The sequence below is a fragment of the Schistocerca piceifrons genome, chromosome X, assembly GCF_021461385.2.
Source record: "Schistocerca piceifrons isolate TAMUIC-IGC-003096 chromosome X, iqSchPice1.1, whole genome shotgun sequence".
In the NCBI taxonomy this organism is placed as follows: domain Eukaryota; kingdom Metazoa; phylum Arthropoda; class Insecta; order Orthoptera; family Acrididae; genus Schistocerca; species Schistocerca piceifrons.
In genome coordinates, this window is record NC_060149.1 from 242,845,970 (window position 1) to 242,872,691 (window position 26,722).

A 26,722-nucleotide genomic window follows, 5' to 3' on the forward strand; every position below is an offset into this window, starting at 1 on the left:
TACAGTAGTTGAAACATGTTATGTAGTGTTCTGCATGTTACATTTAATTTTCATGTATTTTGCTTGTTCATTATTATTATTATTATGCCAGGCTGGTGGGTAGTGTAGTCCGAGGCCTAAGTTAGGTTGGAAGATGATAGCTTCATTGTCAGTTGGCATAGCCAATGAAAGTGCAATGATAGTTAAAAAAAATGATGCATACACATTTCATATTTGTGTTTCCACTGAATGTGTCATTACCACTGTGGCCCAATATATGTTTTTAATACTTTGGAAAGTGTCGATAACCAAAATGTCCCAATAATAAAAATATGTATATTCCCTTGTTGAATATAGACAGTTAAATGTGTTTTGTGTAAATTTGCATAAATACTTGGTGTGACATAGGCCTATTAAATGAAAGACAGCATATTTACGAGGAGGAACAATGGCCTCTTTTTAGAGTAGCTGTTTTTTTTCACCTGAAAATGTTCATGTGTGTGTCCATGTGCAACCCCCCCCCCCCCTCTTACACACACACACACACACACACACACACACACACACACACACACACACACACACACACACACACACACAGTGTAATTCCCATAATTATCTGTTTGTGCAGATTAGAACTAATTATAATTTGTTATTATATATTACAGAAAAAATGTAGAGTATGTGTGCGTACATGTTAATGTTTAATGTCCATGTTCCATGTCCCTGGAGGCTCTCCTTCATGGAGGGATTTATAGAACATGGTGTGTGAATGAAAGAACTGTGTTTTTTCTAAGCCTAATACAGTGCAGAAGCTAAAAAGTAGAGGGAAAATTAATCACTTACAGTAACCACTGGCATTAGGGATATGACATGAGAAACCTTGTGGTGAACAAAAAATATCTTAAATTAGCACTGTTTCAGGCGATGATGTGATGTGAACATTCTCTCCCTCCCTCTGTGTGTGTGTGTGTGTGTGTGTGTGTGTGTGTGTGTGTGTGTGTAGATGGGTTTATCTTGATTCACTCTGAATAAGAACACTGATAGTCTCTGATGTCTGAAATATAATCTCTCCATTAATATTTTTTGTTAAAATTATTACCAACATGTGTATTTTACTTATTTTATTTACTTTATGCAACATATTTGATAGCATTGGATAGATTGTTCTTCTTGGAAAATTATAGTGTCATTTAGCATATAACACACTGACCCAACAGCATATCTCCTCAGATTTATAAGGTTCTCACACATTGTTTCAGGTAGATTTGAGAGTATAAATGCCTGAATTGACTGAATTAGAGAAACCATCAACTTCGAAAGGAAAAATGCAAGGTGATGACTCTGCAGGAGGTTCTGGTACCGAGTCAGATTCAGAGACATCAGTCCCTGAACTTGAAGAGGCTGGTCCAAGTGGAGGATCAACAGTTTTCTCTCCTGGAACAGGGTTGCCAATTGACTTGGTCAGCAAAGCAAAACAAAGTCGTGGAGAGAAGAAGGCTCGAAAAATAATGTCCAAACTTGGGCTTAAGCAAGTGAGTATTGTTTCTAAGCTTTTAGAACTAACCTAACAAGGCAGAACTTTACATTAAATTCAAGAGGAAAAGCAGATGGGTACTTAACGTTCAATGCAGTGTGTACAGATGAGGCAGGAGGCTGTTGTGTTCCACGATTTGGTGGCCGAATGTCCGTGAAATACAATTTTGTATGGATTTTGTTCAGTAATAAACTGATACATATAAATCTGTGTTATGAACACAATTTCATATTTTTAAACTTGATACACAATGTGGAGTTCTACTAGATTTTTCATTGAATAATATATTTCTTTTAAATGTGGTGTTTATTTCTATTACATAAAGCCACAAGGGACTCGGCATTCATTTGCTGGGTACAGACTTGGCGACCCCGGGGTTCCTTGAGCAGCGGACTGCTAAGTGATGCCAGCCCTATCACTGTAAGCACTGAGCATGCTTCAGAGACCACCAAGCAGTGAGGCGGTGGAACACTGTGTGTCACAGGGACTGGGGATCTTGGCTTGACTGCCTGGATTGAGAGGATGCTAAAATCCTTAGTAAAAAAAACCCTTCAATCTCAGGTTTTGAGGTGTAACAGTCATTAGCAGGCGACCTCTGGCAAACCTGCCACACCTCAGTTGTAATAGGTTTACCTAGGCATGTGGGGCTCTGTCTAGGTGGACTTTTATTTTTCTAGCTGCCCCGGGGACTGGATGACACCCTCAAAATCTGTCCTCATCCCAGCAGAAAGGGTGGACTGCTGGTAGGTACAATACCCAATTGCTCAAGAGGCCACATGTGACAAGCCCTCCAGATTCAGGAGTTTTTAAAAGTAGTTCAGTATTTAGTAACAGAATGCATTCTGCTCGACAGAATGTATTTTTGATAGTTAAAAGGTGAGAGGGAACTGTCGGGAAAGTGTGGCCTTTTTACATTCAAAAGGATTTAGAGGGCATTGCAGGAACATTAAAATCAGTCAAGTGGTTACATAATGGTGCACTAATGGTTGAAACCTGCAGGAATTGAAATGCCTATGAGAGTATGGCATTGAAACTGAGCTCCATACCACACTGAATTACAGCAAAAGTTGTGTGACATGCAGGGATCTGATGGATATTCCCAAAGAACTGAAAGTTGAGTGGGCCCAAGAAGGAATACTTAACGTGCAGAATATGAAAAGGGTGGAGGGTGATCTTGTCAAATCCATCTTGTTTAATCTTTCAGCAGTATGAAACTTCTAGAGCAGATTAAGGCAGGTTTTCTTTGCCTCAATGTGCAGCCTGTGTCCTCAACATGTTGTACTGTTTCAAATTCCAATACTTTGGACGTAGTGCTGTAAGGGTGTCGTGGAGAAGTCACTTAGGACAAGTGTTGTAAGGCTGCCCACAAGAGTCATTTGTTCACATCTGTTGAAGTGTATGAGCTGCTCTGAGGCTCACCCTGTCTGTAGTCAAGTCAGCAGCGTATATCTTGAACGTAAGATACTACGGCTTAAGACTATGAAGCACATCTCATACAATAAGACAAAAAGATGTATAAAGCCACACTGCTCCCATTGTTTGCTACTTTCTTTGCTGCATTTTTCACCTCCATTGCAGAAAGTAGATGCAGCTACACAAATGGAGATTGCTAGTGTCAGCACTAGTACTTGCATTTGTCAATGCATTTGCGCTTCTGCATCTGTTTAGACGCCTGCACCTCCCACCAGAACTTTCGGAGGGTCGACAGAAGCGTCTGATCCCACGCGTCGGCTTTGATACGTGACGTAAGGGTGTTGTGGTGTGTGACATGACGGCGTGGAGTTTGGTTTGTGTGTGTGGTGTGTTTGTAGATGTCGTCGTGTTGTGGTTTGTTGTGCCCTCTGGTGGTATGTTCAGGGCTTTCGTTTGTGTGGTGTAATGGGCTCAGTTTTTGGCTGTGTTTGTAGTGGAATTCGTTTCAGCGAGTTAATGATTTAGTGGTTTTGTGTGAAGGTTAATTTAGCGTTGTTCGCTGTAGGTAGTGTGGTAATTTTAGTGAGTTAATCGGTTGTTGTTTTTGTTCGGGAATGGATATGATGGATAAAATTAATAGCGCGTGTCTGAGGGAAATGATGGGAAACACCGCTTTGGAACTGATACAGTTGTTGCAGCTGTTTGGCTTAATTGCCGAGATCGTGAAGTGCTTTATTAGTCGTGAAGAAATGAAGTTGGCTAAAGTGCCGGCGTCTCGGACCAGGGACGGTTACATGTGGCACTGTCGAAAGGATGACATTTGGCGTTCCATACGGCGTGGTTCCTGGTTCTAGGTCTAGGTTGAGCATGCGTGAGATTGTACTGGTGACTTATTATTTTTGTTATAGATCCCCACACAGTTTTTGCGTGCATGAGACTGGTGTGAGTGAGAGGAGTGTGCTTGATTGGTTTTCTTTTTGCCATGAAGTGTATTCAGAGTTTATTAAGTACAGGGGTAAGTTGGTGGGGGGGGGGGGGGGAGGGCGTGGGGTTGTTGTGGAGGTGGACGAGTCACAGTTCCGGAAAAGGAAGTATGGGAGGGGTAAGTATGTGGTTGGTATCTGGGTGTGGGGGGCTGTTTGTTCTGGGGGGTGGGTGTTCTGAATGTGTTTTTAGGGTTGTGGAAGGGAGGTTTAAGGCAGAATTAGTGGGGTTAATTGAGGAGTACATAGAACTGGGGTCCAGAGTAATTTCAGATGCATTTTCTTCATATAAGGGGTTGGGTGAGAGGGGATTCAATCATTTTGTCGTTAACTATGGCTTAGAGTTCAAAAATTATGAGAGGGGGGGGCTTGCACAAATACAACGGAGGGGATGTTGGGGGCTATTAAGTCAGTTCTTGGGAGGGGGAAGAGGCGCTCTTCCAACCTTCAGTCTCATTTAGATGAGTACTGTTGGCGGAAGAGTGTCCCTGAGGGCTATTGTGTTTTTTGGGTTTTTTGAAGGGCTGTTAGTAAAATGTATAGGCCGAAAGTGGTTAGTTGGGTTGTTTTGGGTGGGTGGCTGCGGCTCAGGGTGGGGTGGGTGGTTTATTTCGTGTTAGAGTTTGTGGGGGGGGGGGGGTGTTGGTTTGTGTTTTACTTGTGGAGGATCTATTTTGTTGAAGTTATTTTTGAGTTGTAGTGTGTGATTGAGTTTTTTTATGTTGCATTTGGTATTTGCTTGTGGGTTTTTTATTTTATGGTGGGGGGGGTGAGGTGTGGGGGGAGGGCGTAGGTCAGTTGGGTCTTTCTTTAGGTTGAGTATTTTTTCGTTGGTGTGTGTGTGTGTGTGTGTGTGTGTGTGTGTGTGTGTGTGTGTGTGTGTGTGTGTGTGTGTGTGTGTTTTCCGATGTATTTTCGTCTTTATAATGTGTACTTAACGACTTTATATGCGCCATATTGGAATCGTGGTTTATGGTCGTTTCCGCCATATTTGTGACGTCATGGGTCAAAGCAGACGGGCGGGATCGGACGCTTCTGTATTTCCCTTTCGGAAAGGCTGTGGTTGTCTACATTGCAGAGCTCCTTGCCATCCAAAGGTTCAGTCTGGTACACTGCCCAGTGCTACAACCACATAGCTGCAGTTGTGGCTCCAAAATCAAAGGCAAAGCATCCACTACTGATATAGTCAGAAGGTAAACAGCCCAAAAATGTCGATGTCATTCTCTCTGAAGTCTCTCCAGATTCCCACATGATGTGGGACTGGGGCAATCATCCCCCACCTCCCCCACCCCACCCGACTGGCCTCCACCCAATGCAGGCTCCCCTCCCTGGCAGAAAGTCAGAATGAAAGTGATACTCCTGTGTTAGGTGGCTCCCATACTGCAGTGGAATGTTAATGAGTTCCGGACATGTGTAGGAACTGAAACAGCTAAAGTGCGCGTCATATATCTTGGCGGCCGAGTTTAGGTTCGTTCTGCGCATCTGACGTCACAAAACACAGTCAGCCAATGAACAGAGAACGATGTTGCCAGATCTCGACTGCAGTGCAGAGCACGGACGAGTGTCTTCAGTTTTAGAAACGTTCAGTCATAAATAAAGTAATAGAACAAAAGCAATGTCTTGATAGCAGACTTTCTTTTATAGAAAGCTTGGAAAAAGCATTCTTTATACCAATTGCTTCATATTCTATTAATTAATTAAACCAAACAAGCAATAAGACTCCTAATTCAGGCGATAGCAAGGAAAGGTGTTTGTTTCAATCTCACGAACTGCTTTCTCGCAATAAAGAACAGGGGTAATTGTTTATTTCCTATTGTACTTCGACGAAGCGTGAGTAATTCATAGTCATACCAATAGTGTTTATAAGTAGTTGCGTGAGGTGTTAGAGTCCTTATGGAGTTACACTGTTCGATGAGCTGAGGTAGCGGAACAGTTAAGGTGTTGGGCTGCCAAGTGAAAGGTTATGAGTTCTAACCTTGTGTGGTGCTTAATATTTTCTTTATTTAAAAACAATATTGGAGTGCCTTACTTCACGAATTTTATTCGTTTGAATGAAATTTCTAGAGCTTTGCCTCTTCAATAACTTTTTCGCTGCTGCAGACACGTGCTCCCCGCATTCCGCGCTGTGCGCGATTTTGTCATCACTGCACTTCTCGCCTGTGCAGACACATGGTGTTCCCACTGCTTTGACACACTTACCATTCGATTTCACAAAAACTATTTGGCCAAAAAATTTGATTTTTACACGTCTTCTTGACTGATACCTTCCCCCCATAAATGACTTAATTTTGTTTTGATGTGCAGCATTAAATGTAGTAAACCATTGCACGAAATTTTGAAGAGTTTACAGAGGTAAAAGTCCATAGTGTATACTTTCCGTATCGTCGATTTTAGTTGCCACAATGTTGAGAATGAAATGTGGACAAGATACCTAAATTTCATATAATATTTAATGTATAACAATATCTCATTTAATTTAAGTACCACATAGGTGTCGTATGTAATATTGAGAAATATTCCATCCTTCGCGACTGTAATAAAAGTTTTATTTATACAGGGCGCGTTTGGCTTTATTTTAAAGCACTTCCATTGGTGAAAGGTATGGCACATACACAATGGTATTCATGTTCTATTTCTTGTTTTTGTTCCACAGTTGCAGTTTTACCAATGGTATTGAAATATATCCCTCTTCTGCAACTGTAATAAGCGACTTATTTAGACCAGACGCGTTTCTCTCTTTTGAAGCATCATAAGAGGACTGTATTTTGTGTCCTCCATTGCCAAGTCACCTTTCGTAGTTTTGTGCTGCGGTAGCACAATATTCAACGTTTGTGTTGGCTCATCAGTGTTTTAGCAAATAAATGCTGTTTGTGTGTGCCACACACAAAATTATATTTGACATAGCTCTGAGCACTTCACTGTCAGACGGTATATTCAAGTCCTAATATTTTTGTAAGTCCACAGTTTTGTTTCATGTATTCTGTCTACTTCCTTTTGATTGAATGAAGTGCTTTAAAATAAAGCCAAACGTGCCCAGTGTAAGTAAAACTTTTGTTACAGTCGCGAAAGGTGGAATATTTCTCAATATTACATACGACACTTATGTGGTACTTAAATTAAATGAAATATATAGGTATCTTGTCCACATTTCATTCTCAACATTGTGGCAACTAAAATCGACAATCCGGAAAGTATACTCTATGGACTTTAACTCTGCAAACTCTTCAAAATTTCGTGCAATGGTTTACTATATTTAATGCTGCATAATAACTGCGTTGAACATCGAAACAAAATTAAGTCATTTATGGGGGGAAGGTATCAGTCAAGAAGATAGGTAAAAATCTAATTTTTGAGCCAAATAGTTTTTGTGGAATTGAATGATAAAGAGTGTCAAAGCAGTCGGAACACAATGTGTCTGCACAGGCGAGCAGTGCAGTGACAAAATCGCCCACAGCGCGGAATGCAGGGAGCACGTCTTTGTAACAGCGAAAGGGTTAATGCGGCCGTGGTGGCTTTACTTCATGAACTGCGCGCTCCCCCCTAAACGTAAGCTTGCGAACTATGCTATACTATGGCGCTGCTTCTCTTGGCGCGTACGTCGTGTGCAACTGGCAACACAGCAATCTCCCGCGTCTAGGCGGGCATGCGCAAGCTGCCAAGATAAAAGAATTGAACTATAGTGTAGGAAACACCCCCTCTATTTGTATTTGCAGGAAACATATTTTAAAGCATTTGATGTCCCTGTCCTACAGGACTGTACACACTACTGCAAGGATGACCTGACTGTGGAAGGGTGAAGGGAGGGGTCGCCTTCTTTGTCAATAACGTGCACTACTCCTCTGCTCTCCCTCTACCTACTGACCTGCAAGCAATTACACTTGTAGTTCATGTATGTAAGAGGATCACAGTTTGTTCACCATATTTACCTCCACATGATGCAATTGACTCTAAGGCACTAACATGTCGAATAGAACAACTCCTGTGACCATTTCTCATACTGGGAGACTTCAGTGCCCGTCATATATTGTGAGGTTTGACATCTACTTGCCATTGGGGTTGGGTATTGGAAAATCTCATGACGTCTCACAAGCCGTGCATTCTCAACACAGGCACTTCCCACTCATTTCTATTCTATTACTGGGTCATGCTCAGCCATCAACCTCTCTTTCTGCTCTCCAGCCCTTGCAGACTCTGTTCGGTGGAAAGTCACTGATGACCTTTGTTCCATTGACCACTTACCACTTCATATTCATCTTCTAGGTGGAGTTCTCTCTGAAAGGATGCAGCCATGGTAGAGGAGAAGAGTTAACTGGAGGCTGTTCAGCCAACTGGCTGTGTTTGAGTGCCATGACACCATCCAGGAGTGGGTGGACCACATCTCATGAGTAGTCCACCACACTGCTGACCTCTCATCCCAAAGTCACATCATTGTCCTAAGAGGCCACCAGTCTTTTGGTGGACTAATGAGTGTCATTCGATCATTTGGGTCTGTGACAGTTTGAGCCACCTGGTGGTGCAAAACCTCACAGGCTTTCGGCTAACAAAGGCAAAAGCTAGATGTGTCATCAAGGAAAGCAAGAAAAGCTTTTGGCAAGTGTTAGTGGACTCTCATTGACCATTCCATGTGTTCTACTATGGTATGTGAAGCCATCAGTATGGTTTCCAGTAAAGGTAGTCATTGTTGAATCAGGGGTGTTTTCAAAAAACACCTGGAGACAATGCACATACAATGGCAGAGCATTTTGCACTGACTACTGCCACTGCCTGCCAGGATCCATTGTTCTGTCATTACCGTGCTACCATGGAGAGCCTGAATTGAACCTCAGGTCTAACAATTCAGAGTCCTACAACCGTCCGTTCTCCATGTGGGAGCTGTATTCGGCTCGTCTGTGGCTCGTGATACTATGCCCAGTCAGATACAGCATGCTGCGGAACTCGCCACCAGTGTCAAAGGAAGTTCTCTTATGATGTTTTAATTCGATGTGGTCGACAGGCAATTTTCCCAATTCATGGAGGGAGGCAATTTTGATCCCACTTCTCAAACCATTAGAGGCAGACATCTCCCAGTAGTTACCAGAGTGTCACCTTTAACGAGCTGTGTAGAAAAGACCTTGGAGCGAATGGTTAACGGTCATCTGGTCTGGATGTTTGAGACTAGGCAGCTCGTAAGTTGCTTTCACTGTGGATTCAGGAGATTTTTGTCCAGCATCAACATTCTGAACCTGCTAGAGGTGGCTATTCAGCAAGCTCACCTTGATCAACAGCATTATGTAGGTATATTTTTTAGTAAGGTGTACGATACTACTAGGCACCACAGTATTCTAGGGCAGCTCCACCAATTGGGCATCTGTGGCTATCTCTCAATGTTTATTCAGTCCTTCTCATCAAAGTGATTTTTTTCGCCCAGTTTGAGGACGTGAAGGTGTTGAACATTTTGTAGTGTCTTAGCCATAGGTCTTAGGGAGCAGGGAGGGCACATCTGCTCCATTTTGTTTATAGGGCTTTCATTTGATTGCGGCTGGACTATGGGTGCACAGTGTACAGGTCAACGAGGCCTTTGTACTTGAAAATCATTGACGCTGCACACCGTAAGGAGATCACGCTTTCACGGCAATTGTTTGTGCCGAGGCTAATGAACCCCTACTTACCATCTGATTGCAGCTTCTCATGGTGCATCAGGTATGTCAGTCCCTCGCTACATCCAATTCCCCAGCATAGCATACCGTTGCTCATCTGGCCTCTACCAATCATCTGCAGGCAACAAGACCATTTGGGATCTGTGCAAAGTGTATGTTGGAACCCTTTGGTGTCGGGCATGTATGGGCTCAAATCTGGGTCTTTAACCAACTGCCACCTTGGTTACTTCAGAGGCTCAGATTCGTTTTAGGTCTGATGCAGTGGCAGGAGGGATTATTGCACTCCTGCTTCTGTTTTTAATAAGATATTTTCTGACATTCTAAATGAGGAACCTGACTACGTAGCTGTATTTTTGAATGGGTAAACAGGTGACTCCATCTGTTGCTCTGCTCTGTTGTCTTCACGGATCGTGTTCTCATGATTTGGTTGCCACCAAAGTTCACTGTATTCAGTGCTGGAGCAGATGATTTGTCCCATGTGTGCTAAATTCCTCATCTGTTCCTATGTCCTTCAGTCTACACCACTTGTATCAAGTGATAAAGTAGTCTAGGATATCCAACATGCCCTCCTCCAGCTATGAAGGCTTGGCAAACAGGTGTTCTGCTGGGTGCCAGGGCTCATGGGTGTTGCAGGAAACGAAAGGGCTGACATAGCAGCCAAGGAGTTGTCGTGTTCCTCAGTTAGTTCAGTGTGCCATACCCCTGCATGCTATTGTTTCACTGTTGAGGTGTAGTGTTGCATCAATGGGAAATGAATGGCTGGAAGTGACAGACAACAAGCTTCATCTTGTAAAGCTGACAATGCAGCTATGGTGTACCTCCTTCCAGATGGGACGAGGTTGACCTTACTCATTTTCGCATAGACCACAGGCCTGGAATGCATGGTTTCTTGCTCTGGTGAGAGGACCCTCCAATGTATGGTGCTTGTGGCATGCAGCTCAGTGTGCACCGCATTTTTATTACATTCCATCCAGCAGGCTGCAGCAGATTTTCTGACAGATCTGCTGTTTTAAGTAATATTCACACAAATGCGGTAACAGTTTTAAGGTTTTGTGGTTTGTCCAGCTTGCTTCCAAAAATTTTGAGGAGAAGTTTTTAATGTGTTACAGTGTGACTGCCTCATCCATGTTTTTTGTAATTGGTCAGCCAGTCACATTTCTCTGCCTTTCTTTTAACTCATCTGTCATCTTACTTCTGTTTTAATCAAAGGCATACCACCTTTCACTGTTGTAAGGTGTGTGAGGTAGTGTGACTGTGTAGGTCAAAGTGAGTGCATGAGTGTCATTTTGTAGGTTTCCACCTCACTCTGTTTCTAATTGTTTTCCTTGGTCATATGCATTTTGAGACAAGTGTCAGTATTGTCAATAAAATTCTCCTGGGTATGTGACTGCATTGTCAGTGTGTGAAATTTTCCAACATTCTGGTCACTGTTGCAAATGGCCTTCCTCAGGGTGTTTTGCTAACAGCTGAATGAGTAAAGTTTTGGCTCTTATATACTGGCAGAAGAGGTTGTTACCATTAACTGATAGGGTATTGAGGATAAGTGCACATACAATTTCACAATACATTCCCAACAAATGTTCAGAAATGTATTCCTCTGTCGTAAATTTGAAAGGCATTCCTATTTCATAAATAATCTACAAACTACAAAAGTTACCATGTGGTTTCACTTAAATACACTGTTATGTTCTTTCACTGAACAATACAGAAAATTAACTCTTTTCAAGCTTAGAAACTGACTGAAACAAATCACTAACGGTTGCCAACAATGACGTAAATGTTTCTATATTCTTAATGGAAAGTAAAGAAATTTACTTGTATAATAACCTTTGCTTCTCTGGATGTCCTGGAAAACTACTGCAGATACACATCCGGAACAGGTTTTATTAGGTTCACGAGACCAATAACAACAAAAAAATTGAAAATATGCTTTACTTTAACCTCGTACTGTTTTGTGATGGCTACGTATTTGCAAAGTTGCTAAATTTCAGGCAAAATCTTTTATTAGTTGTAACTCCGTAAGTAAACATTTGTGGACATATGTTTATATGAACTTGTTTTCTTTAGTTTTACTTGTAGAATAATGTGCTAAAATATTTGCATACCTTCATGAATCACCCTTTATAAGCTCAAGAAGCAAGAAATGCATATGGTATATCAGATGCAATAACTTTCCACTCACACAGACAGAAACCAAATGTACCAGTGCCACAACTGCAGGTAACATATGCCATGACCAATAGAGCGCACCTTGGGCGAGTAGAATACCAGGTGGTGGAGCCATCAGTATCATGAGGAAATTAGTATAAATTGTATATCCAGATTACTAACAATGATAAAAGCAAAACTCAAAGGCATAAAATCGTGTAAGATATGGCAGCAAACATTACATATGTGAAAATTACAGCATATTAAGAAACTCATCAGTGCAGCAAACATCACCAAACATTTGGTGTTATAAACAGTGGTCGCAAAGGGCACACCATTTTTACTTCCAGTGGCAATTGAAGACATTATCAAAAATGAGAAAAAACCAGTCTCTTGTTCCAGTGATCTGCTCAGTAAGTAAAGGTCATGGAAGCACCGTCTGTGTTTGAAAATTTCTAGGCCTTCCAAGATATCCAAATAAACTGCTTTATTTTCATGAATGAAGAATCTGTAAGTTGTTTTCGGTGTCACAAAGCTGGTGACTCCACTGACTAAATGAGCTCCTAGTGGACTATCACAGCTAGGATAACCATGTTCCCTATATCGCATTCTGAACTCACTCCCAGCCTGTCTGATGTAAAACTTGTCACAAGCTCCACACTTTATCTTAGACCCCCCCTTCTCCCTCCATTGCAAAATTTATTAACTGGCTGCTCTATACTATGTCTGATTTGTTAATAATTAAATTTACCTTCTGAGAGGGCGGGAGAGCTGTTGACAATATATTCATCATTTTTAATGATAGTAAGGATGAGACACTGAAACTACAAGAAATTTTTTACTCTTTACATCATAAATTTAGTTTGAAATTGAAGGTTTACTGAACTATTTGGATTTATTGATAAATAGGAATGGTCAGTGTTTAGAATACGAGGTTTTTTGTAAACCGACACTAACAGATGTCATTATTGATGCAAATTCTAATCATCCCCCGTCACAGAAGAAAGCTCTTTTTTTTTTTTCTTCTTCACGTCTTTAAAAAAAAATTGGGCTTGACTAGAGGCCACTGACAGGGATATGACCACCATTGTACAGATAAGGATTGCAAATGTATTTAGAGAAAGTGATATTAGGAAAAGGGTGAAAAAAACTGTCACAGACTACGAAGGAACTGGAGTAAAAAAACGAAGAAGTTAGACATGTCTGTTGGCACAGTGTCTGAAGTGTTTAAGAAGCATAACATAGTGATAGGTTTGTGCTATGAACAAATTTGTGAAGCTGCTCAGACATAATGTAGAGCAGCTGTTAATAAGTTTTATATTGGAAAGAGGGGGGGGGGGGTGTAAGTGTAATCTTGTCACAAGTTTTACATCAGACTGGGAGTGAGTTCAGAACAGATGTGGAACATGGTTATCCTAGCAGTGGTAGTCCACAAGGAACTCATTCATGTCAGTGCAATCATCAGCTTTGTGACGTCGAAAGCAATTACAGATTCTTCATTATGAAAATAAAGGTGTGTTTGTTTTTTAATATGCTGTGATTTTTACATGTGTAATATTTTCTGTCTTGTCTTACGCAGTTTTATGCCTTACAGCTTTGCTTTTGTCATTTTTAGTAAACTGGATTTACAATTTATATTAAATTTCCTGATGATGATGATGATGATGATGATGATGATGATGATGATGATGATGACTGTGCCACCTGGCATTCTGCTAGCCCAAGGTACCCTCTCTTGACCATGGCATATGTTACCTGCAGCTGTGTCGCTGGTACATTTTGTTTCTGCCTGTTTCGGTGGAAAGTAATTGCACCTGATATACCATGTGCATTGTCATGAGGACACAGCAAAGGATATATATCAGCATTGGATTGTGTAATAACTGAGTTTTTTAAAATCACCACAGGGGTGTAATTTACCTGTAGGATGTTTGCTATTACCGGTGGTGCTGCGCTTTTACTTGATTTTTGTCAAGTTTCCGATACAGGGCAGGCTTAGGAAAAACAGTGACAGGCAAACTGTTTCATTGTAATATGAGCCTGAAATTCTGTTGCACAAACCAGTCCTGGAGAAAATAGAGACACAGAGAGCAACTAACTGTTGATATGGAACTTGATCAGAATCCAAATGCACTTAATCATCGATGGAGAATCCAGACAGTTTAAAAGCATGCAAACCAAATAGATTTCCATTGTAAGCATTGTCCACAACGCGGAATGTTAATGAACGAATAACTGCCAAAGAATGGGAATCTGTTGTTTGCTATAACACGCCAGCCCCCATTACACTGGAGTCAGACGAGAACAACCCAAATTCACATAAGTCTGAGAATTTACCAATGTTGCTGCTGCACCCATGTCCACCTGCGTTCTCAGTGTTTGTTAAACACATGCACTTCAGTGTATAACTTGCTTTGAGACACCATCACTACTGACACTTTGTTTGCATCCATGTTCGTTTCAGCCTCACTCATGTTGGGAAAGGAGCTGCATACAGGAGCCGTGTGTCCTTTCTTATGACTTCTATTACATGTTGCCCAGTGCTTGGGACACACGGTCATGAAGGCAGTGGAGTTCAAAGGTGTTGTTGTGACACACTGTTGTTGCAAACAATAATTATATTTGGAGTCGCAAATGATGGCGGTCAAGTTCAGGTTCATTCTGCATACCTGTGTCACAGTCTCTGACAGCCAATGAGTGTTCAGTAGTGCTCTGAGCTCTATGCTGTGAATATTGTGCCCATGCTAGCATTACACATGATCATAGTGAGTTATTTAGCGAATTTTTATTCCATTTGTTGCGGGTTGTTGTGGCTGATGGGGGTGGTAAGCGAAGCAATGGATGTGTGTGTGCATACCACAACTGTCGCTTTTGAACCAGGAACAATGCAGTCACCATCCGTTTGTCAACCTGTGTGAACTGCCATAGTTCATGGGCCAGACTATATGTATATGATACTGGGACGTCTGCTGGACTGCTGCAGTAGTGTCTACATTCCCTGCGAACTGCAAGAAGGCTGGGAGGAGTGAGAGGAACTGATTCTGAAACTTTGGACCAGGCTTCTATTGGACAAACTGCAGCTCGTGAAACTTCAGACGACTGAACTATGTTCAATACTTTGTAAACTTAGGGTTTTTCACACTGTAGAGCTCACTTTTGAACTCCTCCATCGGGAGAAAAACGTTTGATTGCATCATGAACCATTTGGCTGCACACGATTCTTTAAAGACGTTTTGCCACAAAATTACAACAGTGGCTAAGTCCACGTAGTTCTGCTGCCCATGCCCTGTATGGCTGTTTTGGTTGCTTTTGGCAGCAGTCAAATTCCACTAGCCGCAATAATGTGACTAAATTTACAATGGTAGGTGGAAGATAACTCACACGTCTGATCAAAAGAAAGACTTGAAGGTTCTCGTAAGTTGTTGAGGGGTTGAGCTGACAACTACTGATGCCCACGAGACAACAAGAAAAGGGGCTTGGACAAGTTTACGTCTGTTACTCCAAATGCCTGGAAATGTTGCCGCAGGTGTTTTTCGTAAGAATCCCCGTCCTGCGCGTCGTCGTATGCAGGGAATGGTGGAGCATATGTTGTTGGCAGGGCTGCAGGTTGTGCCAGTGTAGTCATTAAACTAGAAATAGTAACTGTCAGGGCGTGCTGTTGCCTGAAAAGAGATTTAAACACTGGCTCCATGGAAATTAAAACTCAAAGGACCAATGACTGAAGTGGAACACATTGAGTCGAATGCAATACTCATCACTAAAAAAGTGTTCTAATCAGAGAACACTAATTTATTGCTCAAACAGTACATACACGTGGAAGACAAGGTGCAATACAATTAGCAGAGCCTAGTGCTCCGCCCAATATAGACATCAGTTCCAGCAGGGGAGCAGTCGGCAGACTGCGCTTACAACTGCTGTCATATTAGCAGACCGGGTAGCCTCTAGTGGCAGAGAACATACTGTAAAGCGGTGCACACATGTAATAGATAGTTACAGCACTGTTTCCATAAGTTTGAGGCAGTTTTTACCCATTGTAGCTCTGGACAAACAGATTATTTTGTTGTGTAAAACACAAGAACCAACCTGTATGAAACTTTAAATTTTTATACAAATTATTTTGCAATCTTCAAACTGAAGCATTTCAGTTGTAATGAAATATCCACACTTCCTGTTTTGAACTACAAAATTGAGTGTATTATTTCCTCATCTGTATATTTTCACTTTTGCCCCTGAAATTAACACTGATTTTATGAACTGTTTAAGAGTTACTCTTCAGTTGCTCACCACCGACCAACTTTTTTTTCATCAACATGAAATCTACATCCAGCTTCCCACTTTCCGTGTTCCTTTGCATAGCTGATCACTTTAAGGTCAAATTTTACTGTGTAAGTAGGCCTCTGCTCTTTTCCCATAGTCACTCACAAACTAAATGATAAACTTTTATCTCATCCTCAGCTTTGATTTTCCTTACACTGTGTCTTAAATTAGTCCCACCACCTGATCTGTCTTGTTGGTGATAAGTCGTCCTTAGTTTTTTGTGTGGACTAGAAAATGTAGCATCTATTTTTTTGCAAAATTCGCTTGTGTATTGGTCGAAAATCACATGTTTAATTTTTTTTTAAATGATTAGATGCACACATTTAAAAGATTGTCACATTTGTGTGAGGGAAGACAACTAAGCCTTCGTTCTTTGAAATTCACTGTTGGTGGTTTTTTCGTACTGATTGGGAACTTTTTGACTGGTAGATTTCTTTATTTGGCTGTATTTAGGCTTTCAACAAATGATTGTTCTATTGAAAAGAGTAGTGGTTTCCTACGAGTGAGCTTGAATGTGTCTCTTATTGAAGATGTTTCTGGGCATTACTTGCCTTTTCCTGCCCAATTGCATGATTCCAAAATCTGCAGAATATTAAATGTTACATTTTGTGGGAATTTGTTGCTTTGTGACCCATGCTTGACGATGCTACAGATAGTAACTCCATTTTGTCAGGGAAAGAATATTGGCGCAGTCGAGAAACATAACATTTTGTTTTCCAGTCACTTTAGTGCAGTGTGTGTACACTGTATAGATGTAAACAAATTAGATTAGATAGATGTAAACAAATTAAAATTCTGACTGTCGGAGGGGAGTAGTAGTGCAAGGAAACAAGTCCTGCCTCCCTCTTGCAGGGTAGCAGCCTACACTTGGGTTCTGCGAAAGCAGAACTGACTCGGGGATCACCAATCTCTTCTGGTGTTGTAAGGGTCGCCCTCAAAATCTGTGATGGGCCAGGCTTAGTCACTTCACTCATTTCAAAATAAGAAAGAACAACACACAATACAAAGGATTCAGGAACAGTTACCATGCAATTGCTTGTTGAGGATGGTGGAGTGTTGTTAATGATGTAGTTCAGTCCAGACCTCTAGCAGTATTTGAAGCAACTAAAGGTCAAAATATCTGTCATCTAATTTTCCACATTAGACTGTGTGCATTATACAAATTTTTGAACTTAGCTAGCTAACAAACATATGCATTTCTTTGTTATAAAATGCTAAGTTCCATGGTTGAGCACTACATTGCATTACAAGGTGTGTATTTTAAATGAACCATCCAACCACCCACAGTTGTCACAGCAAAAGAGCATAAGCACATTGATACATTGCATTCATGCACATTTTATTTTGCAAATGGTTTCTTGTACACATTATCTTTCCAAATTGGGTTTCGCCACATGATGTATGATAGCAGTAACTGAAAATTGGTTACATTTTAGATATTTGTATGCAGAAAATAAAACTATTTCAAACTATCTCTCATAAAATAGTTCATTTGGATACAATTCACTATGAAATTGTCTGTTAAGTAATTCTGTTTTTTCACATTTAGGGACAGAATTGGCATCTATTTTGCATTTATTGCAAAACACTAATTTTTCCTGTGCTTAGATATGTGGGGAGGGAAATAGATGCAACTCAAGGTTCTAAGTTTTGCTAGGCAGTTGTGAAGAACGTTCGAAATGTTTATAAGAAGTTATCAATCAATTCCCATAAATTTTTGTATGAATTTGTTATTGACTTTCCTTCCAGAGAAGTGTGTGACCTAATTTCGCACACTATGAAATACTAATAGTGTGTGAAAGATAAAATATAAACCAACATTTTTCTTCTTAAATAGCGTTATGAATACCATGACTACACTATTATCAATACCTTGGATACATGTGTAAGCTGTCTGTGAGCTGTTCCCTTGTTAATATTCTTGCTGGGTTTTTTTTATTCTAGAGGTCTTGTGCCTACTATTCGACTGAATCAGTACAGATCTGTGCCATTTATTCATAAAGGTAGAAGTAGAGAGAGGTGCGTGTATATGGCTATTTGGCTGCAATTTTATTAAATAAAATACTTTTTTTTTTCCAGTGAACAAGTTTCTGTAGGTGTATGGTGTGGAACATGTTAATTAGTTCATGTAATTGTAGCAGTCTTACTTTTAGTGTACCAGTTTGTGAATAGTTGTTGAATGTACTATCATTAACTTAAGAATATTGGTTACACATTTTGCAAGAAAGTCATTGTGTAGACATTTCTTGTGGAGGCTCTTAAATATGATGAAATTACAAAAATATGCAAAGGTGGTTTGGTGTTCATTAATTCATATAATTCTGTTTCAGGTGCAAGGTGTCAATAGAGTTACAGTAAGAAAATCGAAAAATATACTGTTCATTATAAACAAACCAGATGTGTATAAAAATCCAGCATCTGATACGTACATTGTTTTTGGTGAAGCAAAGGTAAATATTTTGAAACTGTGTTTGAATTTTTATAATATAATGTAATTCAGTTGCCACGGGTTCTGGAAATCGGGGAATATCAGGGAATTTCAAACACATTTGGGAAATTTGAAAACCACCGGAAAATCTAGTTTTTGTCTTAGTAAATGAAATGGTTTGTTTGAGGCATCATGCTGGCTTGGTGCTGCTAAGTATGTACACCACTTCCCTACCCCCTCATTCTTGCTGCTTCTCCCCTCCCTACCACTCCCTTCAGCTAGCAGTCAATGCTGCCACCACATCTTGCCACTAGCGTAGCAGCTGCCTATGAGAGGCAGGGAGGCATGAGGATTGGTTTGTTTGGATCTGATCCTCAGAAACTGTAGACACAGTGCTCAGAGACAGCAGTCGTGTGCGTGAGTTTTGTCTGAGTGATTGTGTGAATGTGTGTGTCTGCTCTTGTTTCCTGACAAAAGCTATGGCTGAAAATTTAGTTGTCAGAGTGTGTTTGTCTCTTCTATGTAGCTCTCTGCAGCTTAGAAATCATCTTCGGGGTGAGTTGCTACCTATCCTCATTATTACTGATTCTCAAAATAATTGAACAACCTATCCATTGCACGGATTGATCATCATGGTCTCACCTCATCCACATACTGTCTGTGGCTCATGAATAGCTGGCCACACAGTTGAATTTCCACAACGGGCCAAAACCGCAGGTCATTTCTGATGGTATTTGTAACATGCAGGCCCTGTCCATTGGATCTAGTCTCACCGATCTGCCCTCAGGTGGGTGTGTTTGTGTGTGGCGTAATGCTGCGGATTTTCATGGTTTATCCATGTACCCAGGACTTAGATGGTCCTCAGCAGACCAGAGGCCACAAGCGATGGATTTTGAGAATTGTGACTGTCTCACTGCAAGTACATTGTACAGTGTGGCATTCTATATACATTTCATTTGTTGTAGTACATTTTTACACTTCAAAAATACCGTATTCACTCGAATCTAAGCTGCACTCGAATCTAAGCCGCACCTGAAAAATGAGACTCGAAATTCAAGGGGAGAGAGAAGTTTCAGATCGCACCTCCAAATCGAAACAAAGTTGGTCCATTGTAATATGAGATACAATTTAGCTTGAATGAATGACGATACAGCTACAGTGGTTTGGTTCGAGTCGTAAGCTTAGCAGTTAAGTTTTACCAGGTAGCCATTGCTATGCGTTAGGCGCCCTGTCCATATTTATACGGGTACCCTTCCTTTTTCACGTGCTTCGTCTGGTTAGAATTGATTGCTTATTTTTCTTTGATCTCATAAGTGCCGTTCTCTTTGTTTACGTCACTCTAAGGTGAAAATGCATTACTGTACTGTGTCATTCATTGTTTGTAGCATTCTGATAATGAGTGTTTACGGGCGACGGCCTGTCACCGCTCGCGGCATGGCTTGCTTTTGTGCGTGCTACGACCGCTTATAAAAATTTTTTTTTTTAAAGAGAGGAATCATCTCATTGGCGAAACAATGGCAAGAGACTGCTATTTGTTGTTACTTACACTGCTGCTTTTTTTTGATAATGATCAACAAGCACCAAATAATAGACTGCGTGTGATAGATGATGTTCTGAATGAGTGTTTAGGGAAAATTTTTCTCCGTTTGAAAATCTTTGCAGGCGCCTCTTTAATACATTACATTTTGCACAGAAACTAGTCATCTTAGATATAAAAATTTAGTCAATTGCCGTGCTTCATTTCTGACTGTATCACTATTAGGCATAAGAATAATACGAATATAAACATGACATGATATGTATATTCTTGCGCGTTTGCTGTTGTCTCTCTAGTTTCGTAGTTTATTAGGCAGACAGGATTTGAATGATATAGCAGCAAACACGAAACAATACATGACAAAATGTATATATTCATATTATTCTTATGGTGACGAGAATATGCATGTGATTCGCAATTCATAGAAGTTCCTATTAGCAACCATCTCTTCTCACAGGTAGGAAAAAATTCAGAATGTAGAATTGGCCATATTGACAAACATCCCAAACAGTCTTGCCAGTCTGATTTTCGTAGTACATTGAAATGCTGCTACATTTGAAGATGTACAATACGGAATTTGTATTTACTTCGTTGGATAATGTACGAAAATGCAGTGGTCGAAACTCGGGGTTGAGAAAGAAGATCGTCTTCCACCTTTTTTTTTTAAATTTATTTACTGATGCAGAGGTTTTGGCGCCAATACCGGTATTTATCTTTGTGCCCGCAAAGCATGCCTGTGTAGTGCTACGTATATTCGATGGCAGAAGTTAGTTGTGGCGGCACCTACCAACATTTTGCAGAACTTCCGCTTGCTTTGCACTCGATTCTACGCCGCAGGCGGTTTTTTGAATTACAAAAACCGGAAAAAAAATGCGGCTTAGATTCGAGTAAATACGGTAGTTTATATGTTAGAAAGTATGGACAAGAAGAAGAAGAAAATTGTGAGTCACTGTCACTGGCATCATATTTCTTGAAAGAAAAATCACACAATACTTGTAAAATAATAGATATAACACAGTGGGTTATAACCCACTGGCAGTCACCTACAGTGTTGGTTTACACAATTCTTCCACACCTTTTACACTTCTTTCAAGAGGCCTACTTGTTTCTGAGATTCTGAAATCAGTGAAGGTATTTTAAAACTGTCTTGAAACTCCAAGGAAATGTGTATTTTTGTCATAAATGTGTTTTGTTTTATTCATTCATTTCATTTCTGTGTCTGGTCAGCATTTCCAAAAAATAATTTCGTTTTATTGAAACAAAATATCATTTGTCTTAATGAAACACAATACCATTTGGCTTACTTCTCCATCTAAAAACAATTCATTACAAAAGATGTTCATGTTACTACTTCAGATTTTTGCTCATGTCAGGAAATGCCATCTGCTTGGAAGTGTTTTTTAATATTTCCTTGTTTGCACTCTTGTTTCTTATACTGTAGCTGCAAAAACAGATTGTCAACTTACAACCTAACTTACCTGTGAGATCTCAAAATTTGTCGGGGAACAATGCTAAAATTTGTCTGGAAATGAGGGAAATATCAGAGAATTCCACTTGGGGAAACCTTTGGCAATCCTGAATGTTTTGAATAAATGTTTCTTCTTGGAAAGTAAAGAGGTTAAATGTGAAAGTTCATGTGTTAGGTTTTGTCAGTCCTAAATAATGACAAGGTATTGAAGACTGAAATCCATATGAAAAAATGAACAGAAAATATTCCAACAGAGTGGTAGTTACTTAACAAGTAAGAATCAGTGACAATAAGTATTGATAGTGAGTGGATCGATGACAAGCTGTCAGTGATCCACAGAAAGGAAAATCGGAAATTGTTTTGTAGGAAGTTCTGGAGATAATTCACGCAGTAACAGGAATATGCATTCACTATGTTGTTGATTGTAAGAATAATTCTTAATATTACCATTCCAGATAGAAGACCTGAGCCAGCAGGCACAAATGGCAGCAGCAGAGAAATTCAAAACAGCTGAAGTGTCTACTGCTGCAGAAGCAAGCACAAATGCAAAAGTAAGTGCAGTACCTTTAATAATAATTTGAAAAACATATAATGTACACGGTATGTCATCATTATTTGCTATGGAAGTTATCACACCCAATAGTTAACTTCTTAGTTTTTTAGAGAAAACATGAGTCCTTAACTATTACTCATCTTCTTTACGTGTTATTGTTTTGCAAATTCTGCAAAACGATCACATTGTGAACAGAAAGAAAGTTAGTCTACCATGAAAATACATGTGGAATGGGACAGAATTTCATCTGGAAGTGCATCTCAGGGTTAGCAACTTATGGAGTAAACTAATCTGTGGGCTATTCCCAGGTGTGTGTGTGTGTGTGTGTGTGTGTGTGTGTGTGTGTGTGTGTGTGTGTGTGTGTGTGTGTTTGTCAGGAGTTTTTAATCAGAACAAAATTAGTGAGCTTGGGGGGGGGGGGGGGGGGGGGGGTAAAAAGGAGTAAGAATATGCCCTGGGCTGTAAAGATTGATTCCAGTTGATTTATTACAATAGTGTTTTAAAGATTGGAAATCTGTTACGTTGATTGGACAATTTGAAATTATTGATGTTTCACTCATCTAAAGAGCTGTAACTTATTTCTGCATAAATTTGACTGATAGAAGTGACCTTTCAACTCCCTATTATGTAACAGCTTGTTTCTGTGTATGGTGAAGTGGCATTGAAATGTGCTGCTTGAACAGAGGACCTCATAAAATTCATTAGAGTTGGGATATGAAGTGTTATTTATCATATGCTTAGTATTATTACCCCTTTCAGTGCTGTGGGCATGGTTCTCTCTCCTGCTACAGTCTCCCAGGTGCTGTGAACATTTATACGCATGCCGCTTGGGTTTATATGCATTCAACTGCCAGTGCTGTGAAGTGGATTTTCTCATTTTGAGGTTGCTGAAGGAGGGATCTGTTTTACGTGCTGAGGGGGGGGGGGGGGGGGGGGGGGAGAAACACCACTCAATAGCCTAGATTGCATAAAATGTTCCTTTATTTAAAACAATCAGTTTCAACAGACTTCACTGTCACCTTCAGGTCTTAAAAATCTTTGTGTTGTGAAGCATGTTCGTTTTACGTTGATTCTCATGCTATGTTATCATGTTCATAAGTCAGCAAATTATGAAAGGTTTGTCGTAGCTAAAATGTTTAAAAACATAAAGTACCATGTGCAAAAGGCCATGGGCACAGATGCTCATCACATTACAAAAACACAGTCCACAGTAGCACATCTGTTTAAATAAGCTGGACATATTCAAGAAAAAGTTGTAAGGATGCTTTCTGAGGCAGCTCAGTTTGCTAAGTAGAATGACCAAAGTAGGCAGTTGTGACAGAATTTCATAAATAAAAATGAACTTTATCTTTAGTTTGTGGCAATATGTAAGTAACATCAAGATGGGGAGCCTGATGAGGAAATTAGATCCAAATAGAAACAGTTTTAGCCACAATTTCACTTTTTGTGTGTTGTATTTTTCTAGTCTAATGCAGAAATTGAAATAATTCCTTAATAAATTACTAGCCTTCAGATCCATATAATGTTTTCAAACAATACTCCAATTTTTTATGTAATTGTGAATTGTGCTTATAGTGGTTTTGACGTGCTACATGGTCGTGGGCTAAGCAGGCAACAAACTGTACTCAGATTAAAATTACTTTGATCACATTTTCAGCAAGTTGAGTGGTAGGGGCCAGCCACCGGCCAGTCGTAGTTTGTTCTCTTTCACCACATGCTCACTTTGTTGCCTGGAATCTCTCTGACTGGTACAGAATTGTTCTCAATGATAAGTCCCACTTTGAATTGAGCCCCGATGTCCAGCTAAGACATGTCTGGAGGTGCCCCAGTCAGCAGTGGTGTGCCAACCTTACTGTTGCACCCATACGGCCATTTCTTTTCATAGCAGGACCACGTACAACACAGTGGTATGTTGTTGATATTTTAAGCCTTATTTTGTTGCCCTTCATGGCAAGCCATTCTGGGCTTACATTTTAGCAAGATAATACTAGCCTACACCTAGCAAGAGTTCCTACTGATTGTCATCATGGTTGCAAGCTCTGTTGACCAGAAAGGATGCCAGATCTCTCCCCAATTGAGAATGTTTGGAGCTTTATTGGTATGGCTCTCCAGTCACCTTGGGATTTAGACAATCTAACATGGCAGTTGGACAATTTGGCACGATATCCCTCATGAGGACATCCAACAAATCTATCAATCAGTGCCAAGCCAAACAACTGCTTGCTTAAGGGTCAGATGTGGACCAGTGCATTATTTACTTGGTCAGTGGCGAAGCTCTTTCTCTTGAATAAATCATCCCACTCTTTCTGAAATGGTAATCACTTGTTTTACTGTAAGTTTTCCATCTCATTTTTTGTGGTTCCTTCATGGTGTCTTTTTTTTAAATGTAGAATGAAGTAGTTACTAGGAACATGATTATGAAAATTGGTGAATAACTTTTTAGGACTGTTATATAGGCTAATTTTTGTTTCATAATTTTCAGATTGTTCCACCAATTCAAGAAGAGAGTGAGGAGGAAGAAATTGATGACTCAGGTGTTGAAGAGAAAGATGTTGAACTTGTTATGTCTCAAGCAAATGTCAGCAGAGGAAAAGCCATAAAAGCATTGAAAAATAATCGCAATGATATTGTCAATGCCATTATGGTGAGTATTTTATTTATGTAATATGTGTGATGATATATCACTGGAATAGCTATTGAATAAGTTCATATGTTCAGATTTAAAGAACTTGGACAAAGTTTGGTAATAAAACTAACAAATATTCTTTTGAAAATTATTATTTGGTATTCTTTATTGTTGCAGGAACTGACAATGTGATTATCAGTGTTTCTTGATTCTGTGGTGTGTGTAATTCGGATGCACAGTAGCCTTTTATCATCAGGGTGTGTGGAGTCAATGATGTCACTGTGTACGTGGTCATATCTGTTTAAGAAGACACTTCTGTTGACTTTTACTCATTAACTTCTATGCTGAGTGGAACACACCATGTGTTTTAAATCATTTTTGGGGGTCCCTTATTCAGTGAGCATTGATTTTGAAGGAAAAATATACAAATACTTTGGATCCATGATACCTCTTAGTTCTAATCATAATTTGGTCTTTAAATACTTAATGGTTGTGAATCACATTACATGCATTAAACTATGCACACCCACCCCCATGTGTTCTTTGCTCATTTCTGATTCTGCTTATTTTATCTGTGTTTATGTTTTCGTTCCATGTTGCAAGATATCTTACGTCAGAAAAAGAAACAGTTATTCTATTTGAGTACAATGTGTTCCACAGTTCTGTCAGGTGTACTGTAATAGAAAGCCATCTATAAATGTTTGTGTAGGTAAACAAACAAAGTTATTACAGTGAATCTTTGTACATTGTGAATCAGCTCTTGCCTTAGGACTCAAAAGCTAGGTGTGTGTGTGTGTGTGTGTGTGTGTGTGTGTGTGTGTGTGTTTTGTTTTCAGTACTTACGATTTGAAGCCAGAAATTGGCTACATTGTTGTTTTTTCCTCTGTGCCACTTTGTACGTTTTATGAAATAAAAACTGTTAATATTTACATGATTTCTCAGAGTGTGTCGTTACTTTGACCTCATTTTGACTGCTGTGTTGTGGATGAAATTTATAAATATGTGCTTTGTGAAGTAAGAAGTATTATTTTGTTATAAAAGTTCTCGCATATGGATGTTCCTGTTATCTTTCAATTTCTAACAGAGATGGAGCTCCCAATATAGGACATGGAAAAACCAACATAATCTGCAGTGCTTATAATAATTTAATTTGCAAAGTATTTGAGCATTCCTTCTTTACACACAGATAATTAAGAACTGTTTAATATTTCAAGTGTTCAATACGCGATGATGATCCATTTTGGGGTGTATTTGACACAGTGTCTTCTGATAGCTTATCTCCATGTAGATTACTTTTAGATCTCTGTACTTTGGACATCCAGCATTGTTACTTACATGATTTTGACAGAGTAGTGACACAAAATATGGAATTACAAGACTACTTTGGGGGGGGGGGGGGGGGTTTATAGTGGAATAGCCCTACAGCAGAAAAGTTTTTGACAGCATAGTGATGGATGTTTAGAAAATGGTTCCAGTTTATTAAAACACTGTAAATGACCCATTAGAACTAGTGACAATAAGTACCAGTGGTAGATAGGAAAACTAAACTGTTGGCCTGAGTCAGCTTAGAGTTCGAAAAATAGGCAGTATTAGTAACAGCAACACACAGGAGATAACTGATACCCACTGCACCTGTCATTGAATCAAAAAGTACTGTCACACCTTGTTTTTCATTTGTGGTCAAACAGTGAAAACTGTTGTCTGTTGTTTTCATATGGGAACAGTGAACAAGTCACCATTTCCAGAAATAATCATAGCAAACTCTTGAATTTTATGTATGTACATGGGTTTATTTAGACTGTCTTCTGCTAATCCTGGGGTAGACATGTATATAGTCCATCATAATTAGAGCAATCTAGGTAGTTCATAAAAAGGGTATCATTCACATCAGAAGTGTTACAGGTTCAGTTCCCAATCTATTATACAGGTTTATTATATGGAACATGGTGTGAATTTTATATCTAATAGTTCTTAGTGCAAGTGAAAATGGCAAGATGCATTGCAATTGTGATTCTGTTTTCAATGGTAGGTCTCCCTCATTGGGGCTGCTCTCAACTCGGACTAAGGCAAAGTGCCATGTCTTCTAAAAAGTTGTGA

At 39.8% G+C, this 26,722-nt stretch overlaps 1 protein-coding gene and 1 long non-coding RNA gene across 5 annotated transcripts in view; both read left to right on the forward strand.

Moving 5' to 3' along the window:
- Nucleotides 1–25,559, forward strand: part of LOC124721491 (nascent polypeptide-associated complex subunit alpha-like) — a 30,967-nt gene extending 5,408 nt beyond the window's left edge. For 2 of the 4 annotated variants that reach the window (XM_047246499.1, XM_047246501.1), the window contains exons 2-6: nucleotides 1,242–1,514; nucleotides 18,344–18,463; nucleotides 21,902–21,997; nucleotides 24,482–24,643; nucleotides 24,803–25,559. In XM_047246499.1, the coding sequence (XP_047102455.1) occupies nucleotides 1,260–1,514; nucleotides 18,344–18,463; nucleotides 21,902–21,997; nucleotides 24,482–24,643; nucleotides 24,803–24,817 (648 nt within the window). In that variant the 5' untranslated portion in view covers nucleotides 1,242–1,259 and the 3' untranslated portion in view covers nucleotides 24,818–25,559. The remainder of the gene's footprint in view (nucleotides 1–1,241; nucleotides 1,515–18,343; nucleotides 18,464–21,901; nucleotides 21,998–24,481; nucleotides 24,644–24,802) is intronic. The other 2 variants (XM_047246500.1, XM_047246502.1) reach the window with 1 other exon arrangement.
- On the forward strand, nucleotides 925–25,559 carry LOC124721493. Its single transcript, XR_007006339.1, has 2 exons — nucleotides 925–969; nucleotides 25,409–25,559. It is a non-coding gene; the product is annotated as an uncharacterized LOC124721493 (long non-coding RNA).
- Nucleotides 25,560–26,722: the final 1,163 nt, after the last annotated feature.